General features: G+C 35.7%; 2 protein-coding genes across 2 annotated transcripts; one reads left to right on the top strand and one right to left on the bottom strand.

Moving 5' to 3' along the window:
- Positions 1-4,201: 4,201 nt before the first annotated feature.
- On the bottom strand, positions 4,202-8,274 carry s100v2 (S100 calcium binding protein V2). Its single transcript, XM_051136622.1, has 3 exons — positions 8,108-8,274; positions 6,194-6,325; positions 4,202-4,930 (listed from the first exon to the last, which is right to left on the bottom strand). Exons 1-3 carry the CDS (start codon positions 8,117-8,119, stop codon positions 4,772-4,774), a joined length of 303 nt encoding a protein of 100 aa, XP_050992579.1. The 5' UTR covers positions 8,120-8,274; the 3' UTR covers positions 4,202-4,771.
- A 6,547-nt stretch (positions 8,275-14,821) lies between these two features.
- On the top strand, positions 14,822-19,003 carry LOC127181721 (uncharacterized). Its single transcript, XM_051136615.1, has 3 exons — positions 14,822-14,862; positions 15,173-15,493; positions 18,343-19,003. The coding sequence occupies exons 1-3, from the start codon at positions 14,829-14,831 to the stop codon at positions 18,645-18,647; spliced, it is 660 nt and encodes a 219-aa protein (XP_050992572.1). The 5' UTR covers positions 14,822-14,828; the 3' UTR covers positions 18,648-19,003.
- The last annotated feature ends 1,409 nt before the right edge of the window (positions 19,004-20,412 follow it).

A 20,412-nucleotide genomic window follows, 5' to 3' on the forward strand; every position in this document is an offset into this window, starting at 1 on the left:
GTCATAAATCTCGTATCTCCATTTAAACACGATTATGGGGAAATGTTGTGTTAATGTTGGTACACAACAGTATATGATAGCAATATAAGGTATAATACCAACTTTAACGATACAATGTTTAATAACTCAAAAAAAAGTTTTTTTTATTTCCTTAAAAATATTGGTTTTGGAGATACGAGGATTCCGCCCGACAGCGACAATATGCTGGTTAGGTATGTTTTGGAGCATGGCTGCTGGTTTGGGCTGGTCTTTAGCTGGTCATGAGCTGGTTTAAGCTGGTTCTTAGCTGGTCATGTGCTGGTCCTGAGCAGGAGTTAGTTGCTTAGGACCAGCTTAGGACCAGCACATGACCAGCTAAGAACCAGTTTAAACCAGCTCATGACCAGCTAAGGACCATCTTAATCCAGCAGCCATGCAAACCAGCATATGCTGGATTTTTCATAGTGTCCATGGAAAATGTCAAGTCTATCCTTAGCCTACAGCAGCTATCTTAATCCAGCTCAAACCAGCTGCCATTTTTACCAGCATATGCTGGATTTTTCAACAGGGTATACATCACCAATAAGACGTATAATGAGTGTGGTCTATCTATATCTCTGTTTTAATTCATTAGGCCACACTAGGTTTTTTATGGGAAAACATTTTCTGGGCTCATTTGCTTCTTGTATATAGTATGTATCAGGGGTGGTGAATTTTGGTCTTGGAGAGCCGCAGCCCTGCAGAATTTTGCTTCAGCCCTAATGAAACACACCTGAACAAGCTAATCAGGGTCTAAAAGGTTACTAGGAAGCTACAAGCAGGTGAGTTTTTATTAGAGTTGGAGCTGAACTCGGTAGGGCTGCGACTCTACAGGACTGGAGTTCGCCACCCCTGGTATGCATCATCAATAATCATCAAAAATCTAAACTGATTTAGATTTTTGTAGCTCAGTGTATTAGTCGAATAAGCATTTTTGTTATAGCAAGTTTCTATGGGAGGCAAAACATTTAGGTTGAAACTTTATGGTCATATTCGGAGTGTATCTTTTTGCCTGTATATATTATACTTCAATAAGGTGTATACTGGGTCTTTTTATATGTATTAGTCCATTAAGCCACTCGTTTTTTCCAAGTGTTAATCATGTTGGATTTCAGCCCCTAAAAATGCAAGCCCTGAAAATACAGTGCATTAAAATGCAAACACTGATAATGCAGTGTTTTTTGTTTTGTGCAATTCAACATGCCCTTTTTTTCAAATACATCTGTCATTATTTTCACTTTCATAGATATTTTGTTAATTACTAACAGTAACTATAATTTTAACTGTATCAGCTGAAGTCAGCTTGGAAAAAAAGTGATTCTAGTTGTATTATTTGTGACATTACCATCATAGTTTATTCACCATTTTACCATTTATTTTCTTAGAGTCAGATTGATTTTTTTTTAAACTAAAATAAAATAGAAACTGTCAAATGTGATATTAAGGTGCAGCATAATATTTTATGCAATATCTTTGTACCACTAGTCTGCCCATTGCTGAAACTTCTGGAGGGGAAGTACAGTTAAACCCCATAGGGAGACCAGTATGCTAAATGAAAACCAGGAATCAAATTTTAAGTTCAGTCAGTTGACAGTTTACTGAAGACAGAGTTCTCCACACTTCCGACGGCTGTACCAGAATGAGTAAGAGTAGCCAGTGTCAAACTAACACACAGAAACAGTAGTGTGTTGGTCTTTACATGTCTTATATGACTATCATGAGAACTACATAATAAAGAGCAGAGAATGGATAAGAACAAAAGTTCAAACTGATAACTTTTTTTTTGTATAAAATATATTTAGAAAAAAAAAAAAACTTAATAAAAATAATGAAAAATAATTAAATAAAACAAATGCATATTTATTCTCTGGAAGCCGGGCTAAATGAGTAAACATTCTTGCTGCATTCCTGACAAGAGTCAGACCCTCAGTCACCTCTCAGATACTAAATACATACATTGCATGTAACATAAATACCAGAATAGATACATAGTTTTTAAGAAAACTATGATTATGTGTTCACTGAATACTAGAAAAAGGGGTTTGAAAATCCACCCCTTTACAAGTCAAACCATGACCATGTTCTGCCATGCTTACTTATCTCCTCAGTTTGCTTCTGTTGTGCTTGGGGCCTTAATTGCTATATTTATTATTCTTGGTGCTATTATTTATTTTTCTTGGTGTGAACTGACCTTAACGGGTGAGTTTATTTACGAATACATGGACAGAGAACATGTTTCACATTGTCCATCATACAGTTTTATACTGAACGTAAAACAATTGACAATAATACAAGCAGAAATGTGATAATGCTAATCAAAGCTGGATGTGTTTTAGGTATATTAGCAGGTTTCTATGGGTGGGAGGCACTTAGCATAAAACTTTACAGTCAGATTCTGTTTTTTTGTTTTTTGTTTTTTTGTTTTTTTGTTTTGTTTTGTTTTTCAGTGCAATTTTATTTCAAATGAATACATATTTATTCTATGAAAGCCGGGCTAAATGAGTAAACATGGTTACTGCATTCTGACATGAGTCAGACACTTCTCAGATACTAAATACAGACATTGACTCATCGTTTTCGGCATTCTCACCATGTAGCTTTAGCATGGGCTCAGACCACATACTGCCTGGGCACACATACTGGCTGGGCAGCATTAACCTGGGTACTTTTTGGCCTTGTTTTTGATGTTGTATTATATTTTTGGACATATTTATACTACAAAACACCAACATTTAAAGTAGTCATCAAAACTGCTACTGTTTTTACAGTTTTTTGTTGTTGTTTGTTTTTTTAGCCTCACCATCAGTGGTATTGCCATAGCATTTTGTGTACAAATATAGTAAGATAAATATCTTCAAAGCCTTATCAAACTAAACCTGTGACATTTCAAACTTCTGGTGTTGTTGATCTTCCGCTTTATCAAGTTGTGATATTCATACTGGTTGTGAAAAGCGTCACATTTGCTCCATCATAGTTATTTGCGTGTTAACACAGTCAACATCAGCATTTATATCTTAAAGGCATAGTTCACCTATTAAGGTTAACAACACGGTCATAGGTTTAATTCCCAGGGATGCATAAACTGATTTAAACTGGTTTATGCAGTTCCTGCGATTGGCACCATGTTTTAATGTTTGAGCTAAAGAAACAAACAGGAACCGACCATATGCCACAGAAAAATGGGCAAAAATGATACTTTTATGTCGCTTGTCACAGGGCAGTACCCTCAAAAACACATATTTGTACCTTATTCAACAGCAGATGATGATCTTTCTGGAGCATAATCAGGATGGAGAGCTTTGACTAAATGCATGTATTGCACTTGAAACTAGCAATAATTGCTCTTATATCTGACCAAAATCAATGATTACTGTTCAATCAGAATAATGATTGTTGCACAGTATATATCAATTGTAGGGTGTTTACCTTAAAAATGCACTGGTTTAAATTTAAGAGCATATTTAAAAGCATATATGGCTCATTTTCACTATACATACATTTTAAGGGATAAAAAAAGTTTAAAAAAATCCTTGCAAATGTGTTAATTCAAAGAGGAAAGTAGTCTAAGATACTCTTTCACACAAAAGTGCAAATTCTGTGTGGTTGTTTTGACAGAACTCTGTGGTGAGTGCCTACACCAACTGTGTAAATTTGTTGTGGCAAACTTGTTTAGCACAGTAGAAAGCATTGGTCTGTTTGCCTGTGACTTTCTTAGTTATATGTCTAAATGCGAATTAAGATCAAGGTTTGCAAGAGTTGCAGAAAAAAAATCTTCCAATTCAATTCATTTTCAGGTCTATATGGACAAGTGTAGAGCTGCCTTTACAGCATAAGGGGGCAATGCAAGAAGAGGGGAAATGCATTCAGACTTGTTTGTTGTTTGTGTGGTTAACAGATCATTGTGGTGAAGGCAAAGTTCTCATGACAACCTACACTGTGCTAAAAAAAAAACCTTATTCAGCACAGTTAAGACCTAAGACTAATACAATATAGTAATAGATATAATTAAAATTTAAGATATAATACTATAATATATCACTCTTTACAAGGCAGATTCAGTAAAATTTCTGCTGCACAATAACAGCTGATCCTAAATAAAAATGACAGTTGATTAAAAATATGGTTATTTAAACATTGAGAATTATACATTTGGATTTAAAAAAAAAAAAATCAACAAGGGACGTGTTTCGATATGAATTTTATTAGACAATAATTCAGGGTGTTATTGATTTTTGGCCATAAAAAACAGTATTACAAAATATAAATAAAAATTGTTGTTATTGTGTTTGTTTGCATAAAACCACTCAGTACATGTCTATATCTTGAAATACACATACTTTAGACTATAGTGGCAGTAAGTTTAAATGTAGTGTTATCACACACAAAAAAGGAAAGATTTTATTTATGTACTTTTAACTGAGAAACACTTAAACGCACTTGTGGGAAACTGTAACTCCAGTTAAAAACTAATTGGACTCCAGTTCAGATCTGGAATATGAAGTAGTTAACTGGTATGTACATTAAGATTTACCTGATACTTGATATGAGGAGAGATGATGGCTGTACTGCTTGTGCATTGTTTAAAAAAAAAATCTTATGTAAAGACATCTTGATTTACAATTTGCGTTTATTTATTGGAATGCTTAGGAAGGAAAGTTAGTGTTTTGCTTTGCTTGGAGATGAGTGGTTCTTGATAAATGGAGAGATGCAGAGGGACCAGATCTTAAAGGCAGATGCAGATGAAGCCCACGGCTCATAGTAAAAGGCAGGTGCATTTGGACAGCTTCTCGTGGCTCAGCAGACCATGCTGGGCTGTGGCCAAATTCTGGATCAGGCTCCAGAAGTGTTTGAAGCTGATGCCTTCTCCATCTTTCACACCCATTTGCTTCAGCACTTCTCCGAAATTATCCGACTACGGAAAAAAAAGAGCAAAAAACTCATTGGTGTTCACGCATTCGGTCAACATGTAACCCATTTTACAAATGTTTTTCACTTCTGCATTTGAAAACTGGCACTTTGTCGCCCTCATGTGGTTTCTCTGCAATAAATTTAATAATGCAATAAAGGATTTTGAACTGCTTTTAAGTTACTTTTCAAATGCATTTCAAATGCAATTTCAAATACAGTGCGTGCAACAACATTCAAACTTAAATACATAATCAAATACAAGACTGATATTAATTCTATGCTTAGATATGTTTTCTCTAAATCAATACAGTCTGTACAGTTTTCACTCTTCTGTTACAAACATGTCATAACATGAACTTCGAGCACAATTACATCAGCACTAAACTACAAGATCATTGAAGTATTGTTCAAATGTTACAGTGCCATATACCTCAGAGCATTAGCTCTTCATTCAACTTGAAGAAACACAAAATCTACTATGTCAGAGGTTCTTCCTCAAGCTGTAGAAGGCCTGCCATAACATGATCTGACACTGACTGTAACTGAAGAGTAGCGTCAGTTTGACTGCAGGAGAAATTATTTATCTTTCAGATCAACGGCAGCCACCATTTTGCTCCCTCAATGGAGCCACACCCAGTGTCCTTCGCTGGCTCTACCTGAGTTCAAACTGATCTGTGTAATCAGACCACACCTCTATCTAAGGCAACCACTCTGGGAAACATTCTCTGTGAAACCAACCAATCCCTCAGACTTAAAAAATGTTAATTTATGGTTTAAAAAAAGAAGGAAAAAAAAGCAGCTGTGGTTGCCAGAACTTTTCCGTAATAAATATGGTGACAAAGTTACAGGCATTAGGGGATTATATATATTTTACACTTGACATAAAACCTATTTATGCTACTAAAATAAGTTAAATGTATAGATAACAGTAATTAAAACCTGCATGCTGGCTTACAAGTTCAACAGAACTGGTCTTTCCAGCACATGGAGCCAATAATAACAAAGAGAGTGCACATTGTTTCCTACACAAAGACAAAACACCACCAGAGTAACACAGAGACCTTTAAACGTTGCAAAAACCTAATATTATTGTTACCATAAGTTAATCACTTCACTGGTTTCACTGTAGCATTTTCACATTTTCTCCCATTGAAATTATTAACAATTGTTACACTATAACTACCCTTACAGTACAGTCACAGGAAATGAGTAATAACAGTTTTGAGTCACTGGTATCTGTTGGAATGAATAACAACATGGGTTTTACCTTGACTAAAGTTGGCAGCTGGGAGGAGAGGAGGTTCTTGAACTCGTCTACCTTCAGTGTAGGCCGATTATCAGGAGAAGCAGCATGGAAGTTTGAGACCAAGGTGTTAATGGCCTTCTCAAGGTCAGAATACTGCAGAATCAAAAGAGTACAGATATTGTGAATAACATACACTCTTTAAAAAAAAGGTTCCAAAAGGGTGTTTTTGCAGTGATGCCATAGAAGAACCATTTTGGTTCCCTAAAGAACCTTTCAGTGAACAGTTCATAAAAGAACCATTTTGAAGAACATTTTTAAAAATCTAAAGAACCTTTTCTGCCATGGACGTTCAAGGTTCTTCTTAGAACCATTGATGCCAATAAAGAACCTTTATTTTTAAGAGTGTTGGTGGTGGTTTTACTAGTGTAGTAAACACTTAAAAATAGGTTTTAGTCAATACCAAAAGGGTTTCATAGCCTGATGTCAAAAGAGAACCTGTTTAGGTTTCAAAAAGAAGTTTTTAGTGGTTCTTTAGAAAAACACTCATGTATTGGAACTTTAGAGAAATAGAAACACATACACTGATCTGGAGATCTTACAATGATATTCTCTTCTCAGTGTCTATCATGAAACAGAAAAATGCTATGATGATCTGTACCCATATCAGTATTTGTTTTTCTTGTCTTTTATAATAAAGCTATTAACGTTCAGAAGCAAACTGAAGCAATCATATGCACCTGTTTTCATACCGCTCATTCACCTTAAAAATATCTAATCTGCGTTTCCATCCTCTTTTCAAGACTATCAGAGCACTATCAATGGACTCTGTAAACTGTGTCTATTCAAACCTTGCTCTTAGACAATTATCCAGTATAATACCTGAAATACCTGCATATCAGGCATGACAACCTGCTCTCTATGCATTATTATTTACTTAAGCTGTGCATTTATGATGGAAACCATTTCCCTGTTTTGTTAAGATAAAAGGTTGGGCTTCCACTGCTTTGACCTGAAAAACATTTCCTGTATGGCGTTGAAATACATAAAAAACATGTTAATATGCAACCCCTTGACATTCAGAAACTTTCTACACACTTTCCCCGTCTTTCTTTAAGTCCACATAGGCATTTTTCGTCTTGAGGCTTGTGCCAGAGAGCAACAACGCAAAGACTCTGATTGATTCCCCGTGCTTTCCATTTCTACACAATGGCTGCATGTCAAAACCTAGTGAGCTGCCTGTTTAGACAGCATTTTTTGGGTATCACAGGCGTGACGGCGGTGGTTAGGGCAGGGACGCAGCCAGCTCACTAGGTTTTGACACACAGCCATTGTATGGTTTGCATAGACAGAATTGCGAACGTTTCATTGCAGCGAAACTCTCGACTCATATGGCTTGAATTATCCTGAAATATTTCTAAGACTCTTTGTTAGGGCGCGTTAACACAGGACGCGTTCCTGCATTCAAAAACAGGGAGACTCAGGAAAAACACAGAGTAACAAAACCCATTTCTAAAAGTTGAAATTCACTTTAAAACAGTGATTATGGTACAAGACATAAAAAAACAGCAAGACACGTCACAACGGTCAAAGACATCCGTCAAGCGCACGTCTGCGTAAAAAACAAACAGCAGAGGCGAGGCAAAACGCGTCGGTGCCACTTGTAGTTTATGGATTGCACGTAAAACGTTTTTTTAACTTGAATAATCCTTAAAAGAAACTAGGTCTTTTGATAACAATAGACTACAGCATCTGGACACCGTTTCGGTCAAGTGCGTAAGATTACCGAGACTGACACACAAACGCGAATTTTCAAAGGAACAACCCGACAAAGCGCAGCTTACGTAAAAACTTATAAACCTATAACTGCATGAAACCCAATTTAAAAGCAAAGGAGCGATCGTAAATATATAAGCTAATACAATGTAAATCACATACCTGTGTCGCCATTTGAAGTGATTTGTTTTATTTTCTTGGCTCTAGATAAACTTTACTGTTCCCGTCGTGCAATGCTCGTTACTTTACACTCTCAGCGTCCCATCGCTTCTGTCACCTCTTGGCTGACATCCTGAATCCTCCCACTCAGGAGAAAAAAAAAACTAAACCCACCTTCCGTGTCAGTGACTGCTATGGGAAAAATGTCTCCTGTAACTTGATGCTTTAGGACAGTGAACCTAACGGGGCGGAGACGATCGGGTTTCATAGGCTCGCACCATGGAAAAAACTCTGGAAAACCAGGTTTCCTTATGACACATTTTTGTTGATGGGCAAAACTATTGGAAAACAGACTTACTGCTCCCTTGGGAACACATCTGGAAGCTCTCAGGATAAAAAATTCTTTTGCGCAACAACAAGCCCCTAGCTCAGTACGTGTAGGCTTGGGCTAGATTTTATATGGGGATTGTTCAGTTTTAAAAGAACTGAGAAGTTCCACCAAATATTTGATGCACAGTACATTGTTTTGGTTAACTGGGTTTTGGTCTTTTTCATGATAATCTTTCCAGGAATCTTTCAGAAATATTGTATAGTGGGATTCCCACTGAGCAAGGCGTGTCCCTGGTCAGATCAAAATTCACTGACTTTGGCTGTCTTCCTCTGCTTGTTTTTTTGAACAGTTCTGGTAATGCACAGGCAAGGGCATGCTCAGCATTTTGGGTGGGTGCACTGAAAGTGCTAGACATGACACACCTTTGACAGCATGAGCGTATCACTAGTACAGAATATAGGACAGCAATGCACAGGTGTGTATTATCACATAGTTTACACATAAACAAACTGTCTGTCCACATCTTCAAATAGTTGCACCACCCTCTTGTGCAAGTTCAAAAATGGTAATTGATACCTAGTGGGAATTTGTAACAAACTTGTTTTCACAAGCAGAATTACATGCACACTAATCATTTAAATATATCAGAAATTCAGAGACTTTTTTCACTTCCCTTACCAAAAAGTAGTATACTTCAAGTTTATTTTATTAAGTATACTTAAGTAAAGTTTGAGTATATTTTTAGTATACTTTATGTAGTAAGTATACAAATATCAGTGTACTAGTAGTATACTTGTAAGTGCACTATTTCAATACTCATTGGGACTAAATTGGCCCACTTTCTGGTATATAAAAGTATACTTTTAAGTATAACAGTAGTAAACTTTGAGTACACAACTAGTTTACATCAATGTTTTTAGCTTGTATTGCAAATATACTAAAAGTGAATTTATAGGTATACTGATAGTTTACTAATTAAATATGTGTAGTAGCATTTTTAGTACACTTTGAAGTATAGTCTCCATAAACTACTAGTTTAATAGTTTTATACTGCAAGTATACTCATAAGTTTTCTTTAAGTGAACTTTACATCATACTTTGAGTATACTACTATGTCCCTATCTAGGTAATAATTTGTACATATTTTGTTATATAAATATATTAACATACAAAACAAAAAGAAAGAACAGGATATCTGCTTGTAAACAAAAACATTTTATTCTAGCTTCATGCATTCTTTAAAAAAAAAAAAAAAAAAAAAAAAAACGCTTGAATGTGGCTAAGTTTCATAAATAAAAAAAAAATAAAATAAAATAAATAAAAATCAACAACATTTTGAACAAAAAGCTAAAAACAAGACTATGAATTTGATTCAGAATGATATAATCAAAATGTGGATTTCAGTTTCTTCTTCACTTGTGTTTTTTTTTTTTTTTTTTGGAAATTCTGTACAGAAGATGTGTACTAGTGCCCCCTACTGTATAACAATGAAAACGTGGATTCTAGGAGCGCAAGAATAGCTCAAATATATTTTGACTTTTTCTAAGTATAAGTATACTTAAATGTAATTTTAAGTTTATTTCTGAGAAGTATATAAAAAGTAAACTAAAAGTATACTTTCCTATGTTTAGTTTAAAAGAAGTACACTAATAGCACACTTGAATAAACATTTTTTTTTTTGCAAGGGTTCACCAAACACATATGAACCCTTTTGAAAAAGAAATACACTTTACCATATAAATGTACTTTAAAAGATACTTAAGTGCGAATTGAAAAAAAAAAAAAGGTTCCAGACACTTAATTACATTATTTGCAATTTAATGAAAATGAATAATTTAAATAAATATTATTTATATATAATTTATTTTAATATAATTTAATATTAAATGCAATTAGTTGAATTTTTGTTTATTTAGAAATATTAAAAAGCACACTTTTTAAAGGTGTACTTAAGTTTGTTAGGAGACATTATCCATCAAAGCAAACTCTTTTCATGTGCACTTAAGTGACCTTTTAGTTCATTATCTGCAGGTACAGTTTTTTAAAGTATGTTTTTATGATTTGAAGTGCACTACAATAGCACATTCAGTACAATTAAGCTCACGGCTTTGTCACAAAAGGGGATACAATGACCCTTTGTGTTCTGGCTTAGGAAGTGGTATTGTCAGTTTCTTTAGTGCACGTTGATTCTGGTTTGTTACTGTACTGTTTGTTACTATGTCAGCTTAAAAGCATCATGGTTTAGCTTAAAGTATACTGTAGATGGTCACATTTTTTCTTTTTCTTGCTGCACATTTTCATATTTTTTCTGAGTGTATGCACAAACAGCAGTATTTCTCACTGCAGATGTTGGTTTCAGCTCACTGCAAGTCTACATTCTTCACATACCACACAGTTTTTTTATGGCAGGCTGCCATTTGCAGACTGCCTGTTTTACCTGCAGCCAACTGCAAATGTTACAAAAAGAACTAATGTGCTTAGTATGCACAGACGCATGTTCACACTTGTGGTTGGTTGCATACATTACGCATTCTTCAGAGTTTCAGCGTCAAATATTAGCTCACGAGTGTGTCATCATCTACCTTATATAGGTGCCGCACTCTTGTGGATAACTAAATAGAGAGAGAGTGTGTTGAAATATATAGTTTATTATTTTAAAATTGATTATTTTTATTTTAATTGATTTAATTTATTTTGCCAAAACCACTAAATTACAGTTATACAGTCAAAGCTACGGCAAAACCCGGCTAACTGGTTAGTCGATTTTTCAAATAGCATGTCCTACACTCTAAAAAATGCTGGGTTAAAAACAACCCAACCTGAGTTACTTGGCAACCCAGTGCTAAGTAAATATTGGATAGAACACATACTGGGTTATTTTGACCCAGCTGGTTGGGTTAAATGTTTTTACCAAACATGCTGGGTTATTTTATTTAAGTCAACTGTTGTTTGAAAAGTATTATATTGCTGGCTTAAAATGGACTGGAACTTATAAAAACACACACAAAATGACTAGAAGCAACAACAATAAATCAAAAGATGAACATTTATTATTAAGCAAGAACACATGGACAAAATACAAGACAAATTTAATTTATTTGGGTGGATACAGCATAATTTACAATATTACATACATTTAAACTCATTTAACAAGCATTTCAGACATAAAAAATGTAACATTTAAAAGTAGAATTTTAATTTCAGTGTATTCAACCATTCTCTGTTTAACAAGTGCGGGGCCGAGAGCCGTGGGAACGGAGCGTGGCCGGTGGAGTTTAATGATAATGAGCAACACCTGCGCCACGCACCGGTCTCAAGTCGTTCCAGCACCACCGCCTCGACTGCCGCACACAAAACACAAAATGAAGTCCAGGCCTGGTCCTCTCTCTTCTTCCACTGTCGTCACTCCTTCTTTTATCCTTCCGGAGCTCCTCCGTAGGACTTGAGACCGGTGAGTGGCCCAGGTGTCGCTCATTATCATTCAACTCCACCGACCTCGCTCCGTTCCCATGGCTCTCATCCCCGCCCTACTCATTACACTCTGTAATCGCTTTTTATCAAAATAGCGTAAATTCTCATGCCGGTGTGTCACAGAAATCTGAGCCGGTGAAGGGCTGTTGTTTGCCAGGTAAACTGCGAACTTCAGACCGCGGCCTTGCGTTTCACTCGTAGCTGAAAGATGTCTTGACTGACTCCAAAAACTGCTCATAAACAAACAGTACTGACATTAGAGAACATATTTTAAGATTAAACTCAGTACAATAACGAATAAAATCGATTTATTTTATGCAAAGCAACAGGCGTTTCCAACTGCTGACGCAGTTGACTGACATCTCATCCTTATGTTGCGCTGCGTAAAATAATACAATTTACAGTAAAGACAAATGAAATAAAATGTATATAAAACCTTTATTTTACTGAAGAAGTTCAAATCGGTGGCACTGAGAACCGCACTCTCCTGTAGAGGACTCAAAATGCCCACTCTCTGACTGACTGTAACCAGGGTTGCCAGGTTTTCACAACAAAACCCACCAAACTGCTACTCAAAACTAGCCCAATGGCATTTTGAAGGGGGGTCTCCCATTAAAAATTGCATTCCGGGGGATAAAATACACATTTTTTTGTCGGGCTTGCTCTGCAAAATTCTTATCTCAGGGGGTAAATATAATGTTACTGGGGTCACTTCAACCCGTGGACATCAAAAACAACCAGCGGCAACACTGTTAAACTGAGGAAAACCTAGGACTTGGCAACATTGATTGTAATTCAGCAGCTGGATTGTTTTGTTGGAGACAGGCTTAACCCAGCGGTTGGGTGGAAAAACATAACCCAGCATTAAAAATGGCCCAGCAACTTAAAAATAACTCTATAAAATGACCCAACAAGTTGAGACCAGTATTTGGGATTAAAAAAAAAACCCAGCACCTGGGTAAAAATATTTGAAATAGCCCAATAAAATGACCCAATGGGCTAAACCCAGCATTTGGGTTAAAAAAATAACCCAGCATTTTTTAGAGTGTATCAAATAATATCAGTGTGCCTTCCAGCTTGTTACTTTTCACATAGAGAAGTATCTAGAGAAGCAGGAAACCTAACTGCATAAGGATTAGTTTCCTGTCATCTTAACAAGGGTTGAAATATGACTGATAGAATATGTATTTACTCTGCCTATTCTGAACCCGATGTCACAACACCCTGTCCTGTTCAAACCTGTGCTGAACTGAGTCTACATCTACCCTGCCTTAATGTCTCATAACTACTGACATCACAGAGTCATGACTCTCCCTGTATCCGTTTATATTCTTTCATCAGTTTCATTCTTTCACCATGTTTTATTTCTCAATTAGAGGCCTGGGGCCCACTAGGTACCTCATCAAACTTCCGGTGGGGCCTAAAAATGATTTAAAATAAGATTAAAACGACCATTAGAATGAGCCAAAACAACTAAAATAATTTTAATTCACCTGCTCTTCAGCTATTTTTTTTTTTCTGTCAAAGAAGCAGACTTCTTATTGCCTATAGGCCTTGTGCCCCAGTGATTTTAAGAAAATAAAATGAATAAAGTCATTAACTAACTTTGAATAAAGTCGTTATTTTTGTTTTCTTTGCGTACAAAAAGTATTCTTGTAGCTTCGTTAAATTACAGTTGAATCCCCGATGTCACATGGACTATTTTTTTTTACATTGCTGTCTATGGGAGGGTCAGAGAGCTGTCTGAATCCATCAAAAATATCTTAATTTGTTTTTCCGAAGACGAACAAAGCTTTTACGGGTTCGGAACGACATGGGGGTAAGTGATTAATGACAAAATTTTCATTTTGGGGAGGAGTAACCCTTTAACTGACTCGAAGCTCACCAAGAAAACGGGTTTGTTATGCTGAAGTAATCTGCAAAAAATAGCATAGCATAACCGCTGAATTGCCTCAAGGAATGTTGTTGTTTTAGTCCTGATTAAAGGCTATTTTTGAGCTTTGCCAGTACAGATGTTTGTATTATTTTTTTCTTATTAAGAGGCATAAAATGTAAAAGTAAAAAAAAAAAAAAAAAAAGAAGCATAAAGTAGCATAACTGCTGAGTTGCCTCAAGGAATGTTGTTGCTAAAGGCTGTTTTTGAGCAGTACTTTTTTTTTTTTTTTGATTGATTGAGTGATTAGAAATAACCAAATACTGGGGAGGGGAAGGGTACTAGTGTAACAGGTGACAGTATTCTCAATGCAAGACAATATGTGATTGAGATTGAAGACAACCCAAAAGAATGCCATGTTGGTGATGTCACAGGAAATATATAGACAATAAATTAGTAAAAATGCTTTTATTTTATACTAAGTATAATTCAAGTCTGTTAAATAATTTTTAAATAATATCAGTCCCTTAAATGCAAAATATTTAAAGTGTACCTAAAGTATACTTGCAATAGTTCCACTTTAGCACAATCAAATATACTTAAGTATATCTTTAGTTAGAAATCAGCATTGTTTCTGCACAATTAAAGTGCATTAAGTACAAAATCAGTTGTTCCACTTTAGCAGACTTTAAATATACCAGTTTATTATACTAAAAATACAATTGCAGGGTATTTTTTATTAAGAACATAATATAAATGTATTTGTAGTATGTTTAGCATGAAATAAATGTGTTTTAAATATTTCAGTATATTTATTTTTTACTAGGGTATTTAACACTGCCCAGGTATTCAACTCCAACAGATATCAAAACAAGTGCATTGTAGGACCATAGGTTTAGTTTAGAGTATCCTGTGTTTTCTATAGTCACTGACTACTGCAAAAAGACCCTATCAGATGACTGAAAGGAAGACCAGGTTTTTGCTGAACTAGTCAAATAAAGGCTACATACCGTTGTGATCGTCAGACTTTAAAGATGAGCATCTGGCTGATGATGATCTGGGTTTCTCACACTGTGGGAACAGGTAAAAATCTTTTTAGTAATTTCATAATGTGTGCAATTGTATTTTAATTTTCCACTAAATTGCTTAAAAAGTGTATTTAAATATGCTTTAATCTGTGAGATATTTATTTGTTTGTATATTTGTGTTTTGCTAATGATATTCTTTCACTTTAGCAAACATTTAGTATAATGGATGGCCTATGTACATTACATGGGCTGGAGTTTTGTAACAGAAATGAAATGCTTCTTTATGTTGTTCAAAACTGAATTGCAGAAGAGCCAAAACAGAAAAGAGTTTACACCATAACAAATATTACAATCTTTTCATCTAGCGACAACACCGTTCATTGTAACACAGTGGCCGCCAGTGGCTGAAGTGATGGCTGGAGAAGACGTTGTTTTAAAGTGCAACATTGTAGAGCTGTATTCCCCTTGTTCAACGGTGGCTTGGCTGAGAGTCATTCCTGAGAACGCGACAATCACCCTCACCGACAGACTTCAGATCGATCCTCATCACTTGTCCAATAAGTGGACTAGTATTTGTACTGGTGTTATCACCAATTCAACGGTGCATGACTCCAGTATGTACTACTGCGTGGCTGTGCAAAGCCGCTTTGCTCACATTGGAAATGGATCCAGAGTCATTGTGAAAGGTGAGATGTAATAATAACCTCTTTATTGTGAATTAATGTATATAAATAGAAGTTGCAAGACAAAAATGTAATTGCTGGCACCCTGGAAGGTCAACCTAAGACTTTTTGAAGTATTAGACAATGCATTGCCCAAAATGGAAGTCCAAAGCACCACAAGTAACTTTTAGGAGTGTTTTTTCTTTACAAAAATAGCCACATGCATTGCATATTTTTATGCATTTCCTCAATAAAAATGAATTAGTAACTGTGGTACCCTGGATTTATGACCTGAGCTGAAAAATATTTACCCATTTTTATTAATATTATTTAATTTAAATGCCAATTCACACACAGACGCAGACCAATGCTAACAGCCGTTGAAGTACCGACAGATGCTGAAAGTGATAACATACAGATCAGACAAAACCAGACGAATGTGTTTGTCAGCGTCTGTCGGTGCAGTGTGAATTGGTCTTTCACACCAAGGATGATAACTTTAAAGATAACTCATCCACACCAGCGGAAAATAGCTGCGTTTTCATTACCCTTCAAACTGCTGAAACTGAGAATTGAAAATACGTAAATTTCGCAAAAACTCCCATATATTGCAAAAACGTTTTTATGTTCGCATGAGGTGGTTTTTCAGTCAATTCGAAAAAGGAATATGTCACAAAACTGCAATGGAAACGGATTTTTCGCATTTACGGGTCACCTTGTACATAAAAGTCACATGATCATTCTTTAAGTAAGGGATAATGTACATCCAGCCGGTTGCTATCGCAGGATAAAGCACGACAGGCTTATCAGCAGCCCAACGCAAAGTGGAGTTCAAACTAGATGGACATTTGGGCGATGGTGCAGTCATACCACAACATTTCAACACATTAATATTTATGGCGATAAAATATATTGATCTAGGAGAAAAATGTTTCAAAATCTTACCAGTTATCTTATAAGCCATTACAGTTTACAAAACAATCGTCGCAAAATGACAGCAGCTGCATTTGTATGAAATGAGAGAGCGAGTCCGCGATACCAGGATGACATAATTAAATAATCATACTCATTATTATATTAAATTGAGTTTTAATATTTTATTAGCCAGCCAAACGCAAAGCTTCCACGAAGAAAAAGTGTTCAAACAGCGCCGACTACAGGCAGTTACCCGGATGAGCTTGTGTTATTAGTTTTTACCGGTTGTCCGGGAATATCATGCTGCATTCACGCCATATCGTAAATACCGTAATTTAGAGATGACAGCATATGACGTTCTACTCGGAGCTGTTCACGTCCTCAGACTCAGATTAATGCTTTTCTATAGCAACACTATCAACGTCCAGACAGAAGCCTACGTTGGTCAGGTCGTACAGCGGTCATGTGGTACAAGTCGTAGCTCTCAGAAGACTCCCAGTTCACAAGTTGTAATTACGAGTTCTACAAGTACGTGAACACTTTATACAAGTTGGAATCTCGTAATTACGGGAATTCCGATATGGCGTGAACGCACCTTCAAACCTTGGAATGTGGTGACTGACCAATCCGAATCGAGTATTCCACGGAACCGTGTAATAATGTACTATTGCCTCAAAAACACCTCGTATGTGGCCACTTACACAAGCACTGACTACACAATGCTTGAATAAAGGGCTTGCTTCGTTGTTAAAGCTTGAATAACCCCTTATTTACACCGCACAAGTCTGCAGAGCTGATCACGGCCACTCTAGTCAATGCTTGTGTTTGTAACCAGGCGCGCCGCGGCTCATTTCAGTTTCAGTGATTAAACCTACCAACGTCCATCGTCATGACTTATCACGAGAGGATAAAATTGTTTTAGTTGCATAACATCGGTTAATGGAAACACCGTCATTTCACAACGGTTTTTTTATCTACATTTGTAAAACATCGCAAAAGTTTTGCGCAAATCTTTAATAGAAGCGCACCTAATACAGTCTGTTTATTCTAAGCACACACTCGTCTGCCGAATTCTCGAGCTGGTTATAGCAGGATCGATTCTGATTGGGTGTCAGTGTTTTTATCATTCATCAGTAGGAAAAAAATCGTTCTGTTGATTCCAACAATATTGTTTCTCTGTGCCTTTATTGTTATAGCTGTGGTGTGGACGCTGCTATACTTTAATACTGAGAAAATTTTTTAGACCAATATGTTTATTGCTTTATAGTTATTGCCCTTGGTGTGAACAGGCCTTACTTCTTATTTTTTACGTGCTGAATTTACCGCAGCTCCTTTTATACACTTTAAAAAATAGAGTCTAAAAAGTGGGTTTCGTAGCAATGCAACTGAAGAACCAACTTAGGTTCCCCAATGAACCTTCATAAAATAACCATTTTTTTCTCTTAAGGCCAATTCACACCGCACAGACAAACGCCAACAAACACGTTTGTTGGGTTTCGTTGGATCAGTGTGTTTCCTGTCAGCATCTGTTGCCGTTGGTTGGGGTTTGTTTTCACCCAACTGAACATGTTAAGTCAGTGTTTGTTGGTGTCTGTTGGGGCAGTGTGAACATGACATGATTATTTTCATAAAATTCTTCATCCAACGGCCTTGTTTGTTGCTGTTTGTTGGCATTTATCTGTGTGGTGCGAATTGGCCTTTAGTGTGAAGAAAATTTCAATAATCTAAAGAACCTTTTGCACTGTAAAGAACCTTTTGTGGAATGGAAAGATTCCATAGATATTAAAGGTTCTTCAAGGAATTGTCAATGCTAATAAACAACATTTACTTTTAAGAGTGTATGTGCCTCACGGCTGAGTTAGAGCAACATAATGACTGCCACAAAACAGTTCAAAGGCTTTATGATGTTTAGTATTTATTTCCATTGTAACCAAATATTTCCCCTAATCTCTTTCCAGAACACACGGTGTTTCCTGTTATTGATATTCTTACACCGCTGATCACAAACAGTCCTTTGGTCCCTATTCAGTGTGTTGTGAATGGGGTCAAGGCCTCTCGCGTTCATATGTTCTGGATTGTGGAGGGGAGAAAAGAGAAAGGACAGCCAGTTTTGACACATGGGAATAATGGTGCCATCCAAATCACTAGGAACCAGATCCTGATTACTGCTGAGGAGTGGGAAAGGAGGGTGCAGTGTGTGTGTGTAGTGGAGTTTGGAGGACAGCTTTATACCAAGACACTTCAGCCATTTGGTACAGTATAACAATATCTCTAAAATCAGCCTGGTCTCATTGTTTATACGTAGGTAATTATACGTAACATTTAGAGGCACAAAACTTACATTTTTATACGTTTTTATTGATGCTAAAACATTCAACATATTCCAGTGTTTAAAAAACATAAAATATATATGTATCTTTTATATCATTAAGATATTCGTATCAATGCCTTTTTATAATTTTACCAATAAGCGTTTTAGATCTATAACCTACCCCCAAACCTAAACCTACCCATTTTATAGTGCATATAAAAGGATATAAAATGCAACTGACCAAAATATGCAGAGAAATTATCATTTTAGTAACAATATTGAATAAAAATATTTTTTGTAGTCGCTAATCCCACTCCTACCTCTAAACTTAACCATAACTCTCTCTGTACAGTAATACATGAAAACATGACAGACAGATAAGTGCAATCACAATTGTTTATTTATTGCAAAAATGTCAAAAGCAGTACCAAAAAGCAGTCCAAATGACGATGTGTTGTAGCCGCAGTCCTTTCTGGTGGGATATGGAAGGTTTGTGAGGTGCAGAGCAGAATTTAAATTGTTAATCGCTGAAAATATTATCCAGATTATTTTCCCAATCCAGTCCTTGAAGGAGCGTGCGCATCATTCAAAACACACCTCACCGGAAACACAGCATTTTGTAATCTGTGACGAATGCAGGCGAGAGCCAATGAGCGTTCGATTTTAAGGGTTTAAAGTGTAGTCTTGTTCAACATTATGTAGGCCTATTCTTGGAAACGAGCAGGCAGCAGAACATAATGAAATGTTATAATTTTATATTGAGTAAACGATTAAACAATTTAATAATGCAACTGAAACATAAGGTAATGGTATGACAACTAAAACAAGAATAATGCAATTTCAATATTCATAAGGATTCGTTTTTAGGTTTTGTCAATATTGTACGTTTAAATGCTGAAAATAGATAAGCATTTGTAAGTTTAGATGCTGTAAATACGTCAGTATTGTACATTTTAGTGTCTGGAAAAACGTAAGTAAATGTACGTTTTGTAGAACCACATTTTACGTAAAATACATACGAATTATCATGAGATCATGTTGCAAAAATATACATTATACAGTGGTCAGTGAGATTTTTCATGCTTTACATGAAAATATTAAGCAGCACAACAGTTTTCAATATTGATAATAATAAGAAATGTTTCAAATCGGTAAACTAGAATTATTTCTGAAGGATCATGTGACAGATTGGAGTAATGATGCTGAAAATTCAGCTGTGCATCAAAGTAATTACATTTAAAAAATGTTAAAAATAGAAAAGAGCTATTTCAAATTGTATTTTAAATATTTAAGTTGTATTACTGTTTTTACTATTGTTTTGATGAAATAAATGAAGCTTGCTTTGGTGAGCATTAGAGACTTCTTTTAAAACATAAAAAAAAATCTTACTGATCCCAACCTAGTCAGTTTTTTTATTCAAGCATCTTTGTATTGAATATTCTGTTTTATATTTCTAAATGTACTTTTTATGTATATATATATTCTCTCTCCACAGATGCACCCGATGTGTGTTATGCTGTGAAATACATATATCTGTCTGTCTGCTTAATTTTTGGCTTCCTGCTTCTGATAACATTGATTGTTTACGGGTTGGGACGGAAAACATTTGTGATGATGTGTCTATGCAAAAACGTATAGTTTTCAGTTTATATTAACTCTGACACATATTTATTAAACTTATTTTAGTATTTGGCATTGCTGTAAATCACTTTTAGCT

Source organism: Labeo rohita, chromosome 19, assembly GCF_022985175.1.
Source record: "Labeo rohita strain BAU-BD-2019 chromosome 19, IGBB_LRoh.1.0, whole genome shotgun sequence".
NCBI lineage: Eukaryota > Metazoa > Chordata > Actinopteri > Cypriniformes > Cyprinidae > Labeo > Labeo rohita.

What these genes read in the sequence shown, in the direction of transcription:
- LOC127181721 (XM_051136615.1), top strand. Translation starts at nt 14,829, where the DNA reads ATGATGATCTGGGTTTCTCACACTGTGGGAACAG. An exon ending in TTCTCACACTGTGGGAACAG is followed by an intron (nt 14,863 to 15,172) that starts GTAAAAATCTTT and finishes CTTTTCATCTAG; the next exon opens with CGACAACACCGTTCATTGTA. An exon ending in ATCCAGAGTCATTGTGAAAG is followed by an intron (nt 15,494 to 18,342) that starts GTGAGATGTAAT and finishes ATCTCTTTCCAG; the next exon opens with AACACACGGTGTTTCCTGTT.
- s100v2 (XM_051136622.1), bottom strand. An exon ending in AGCTGCCAACTTTAGTCAAG is followed by an intron (nt 4,931 to 6,193) that starts GTAAAACCCATG and finishes TTTTTTCCGTAG; the next exon opens with TCGGATAATTTCGGAGAAGT.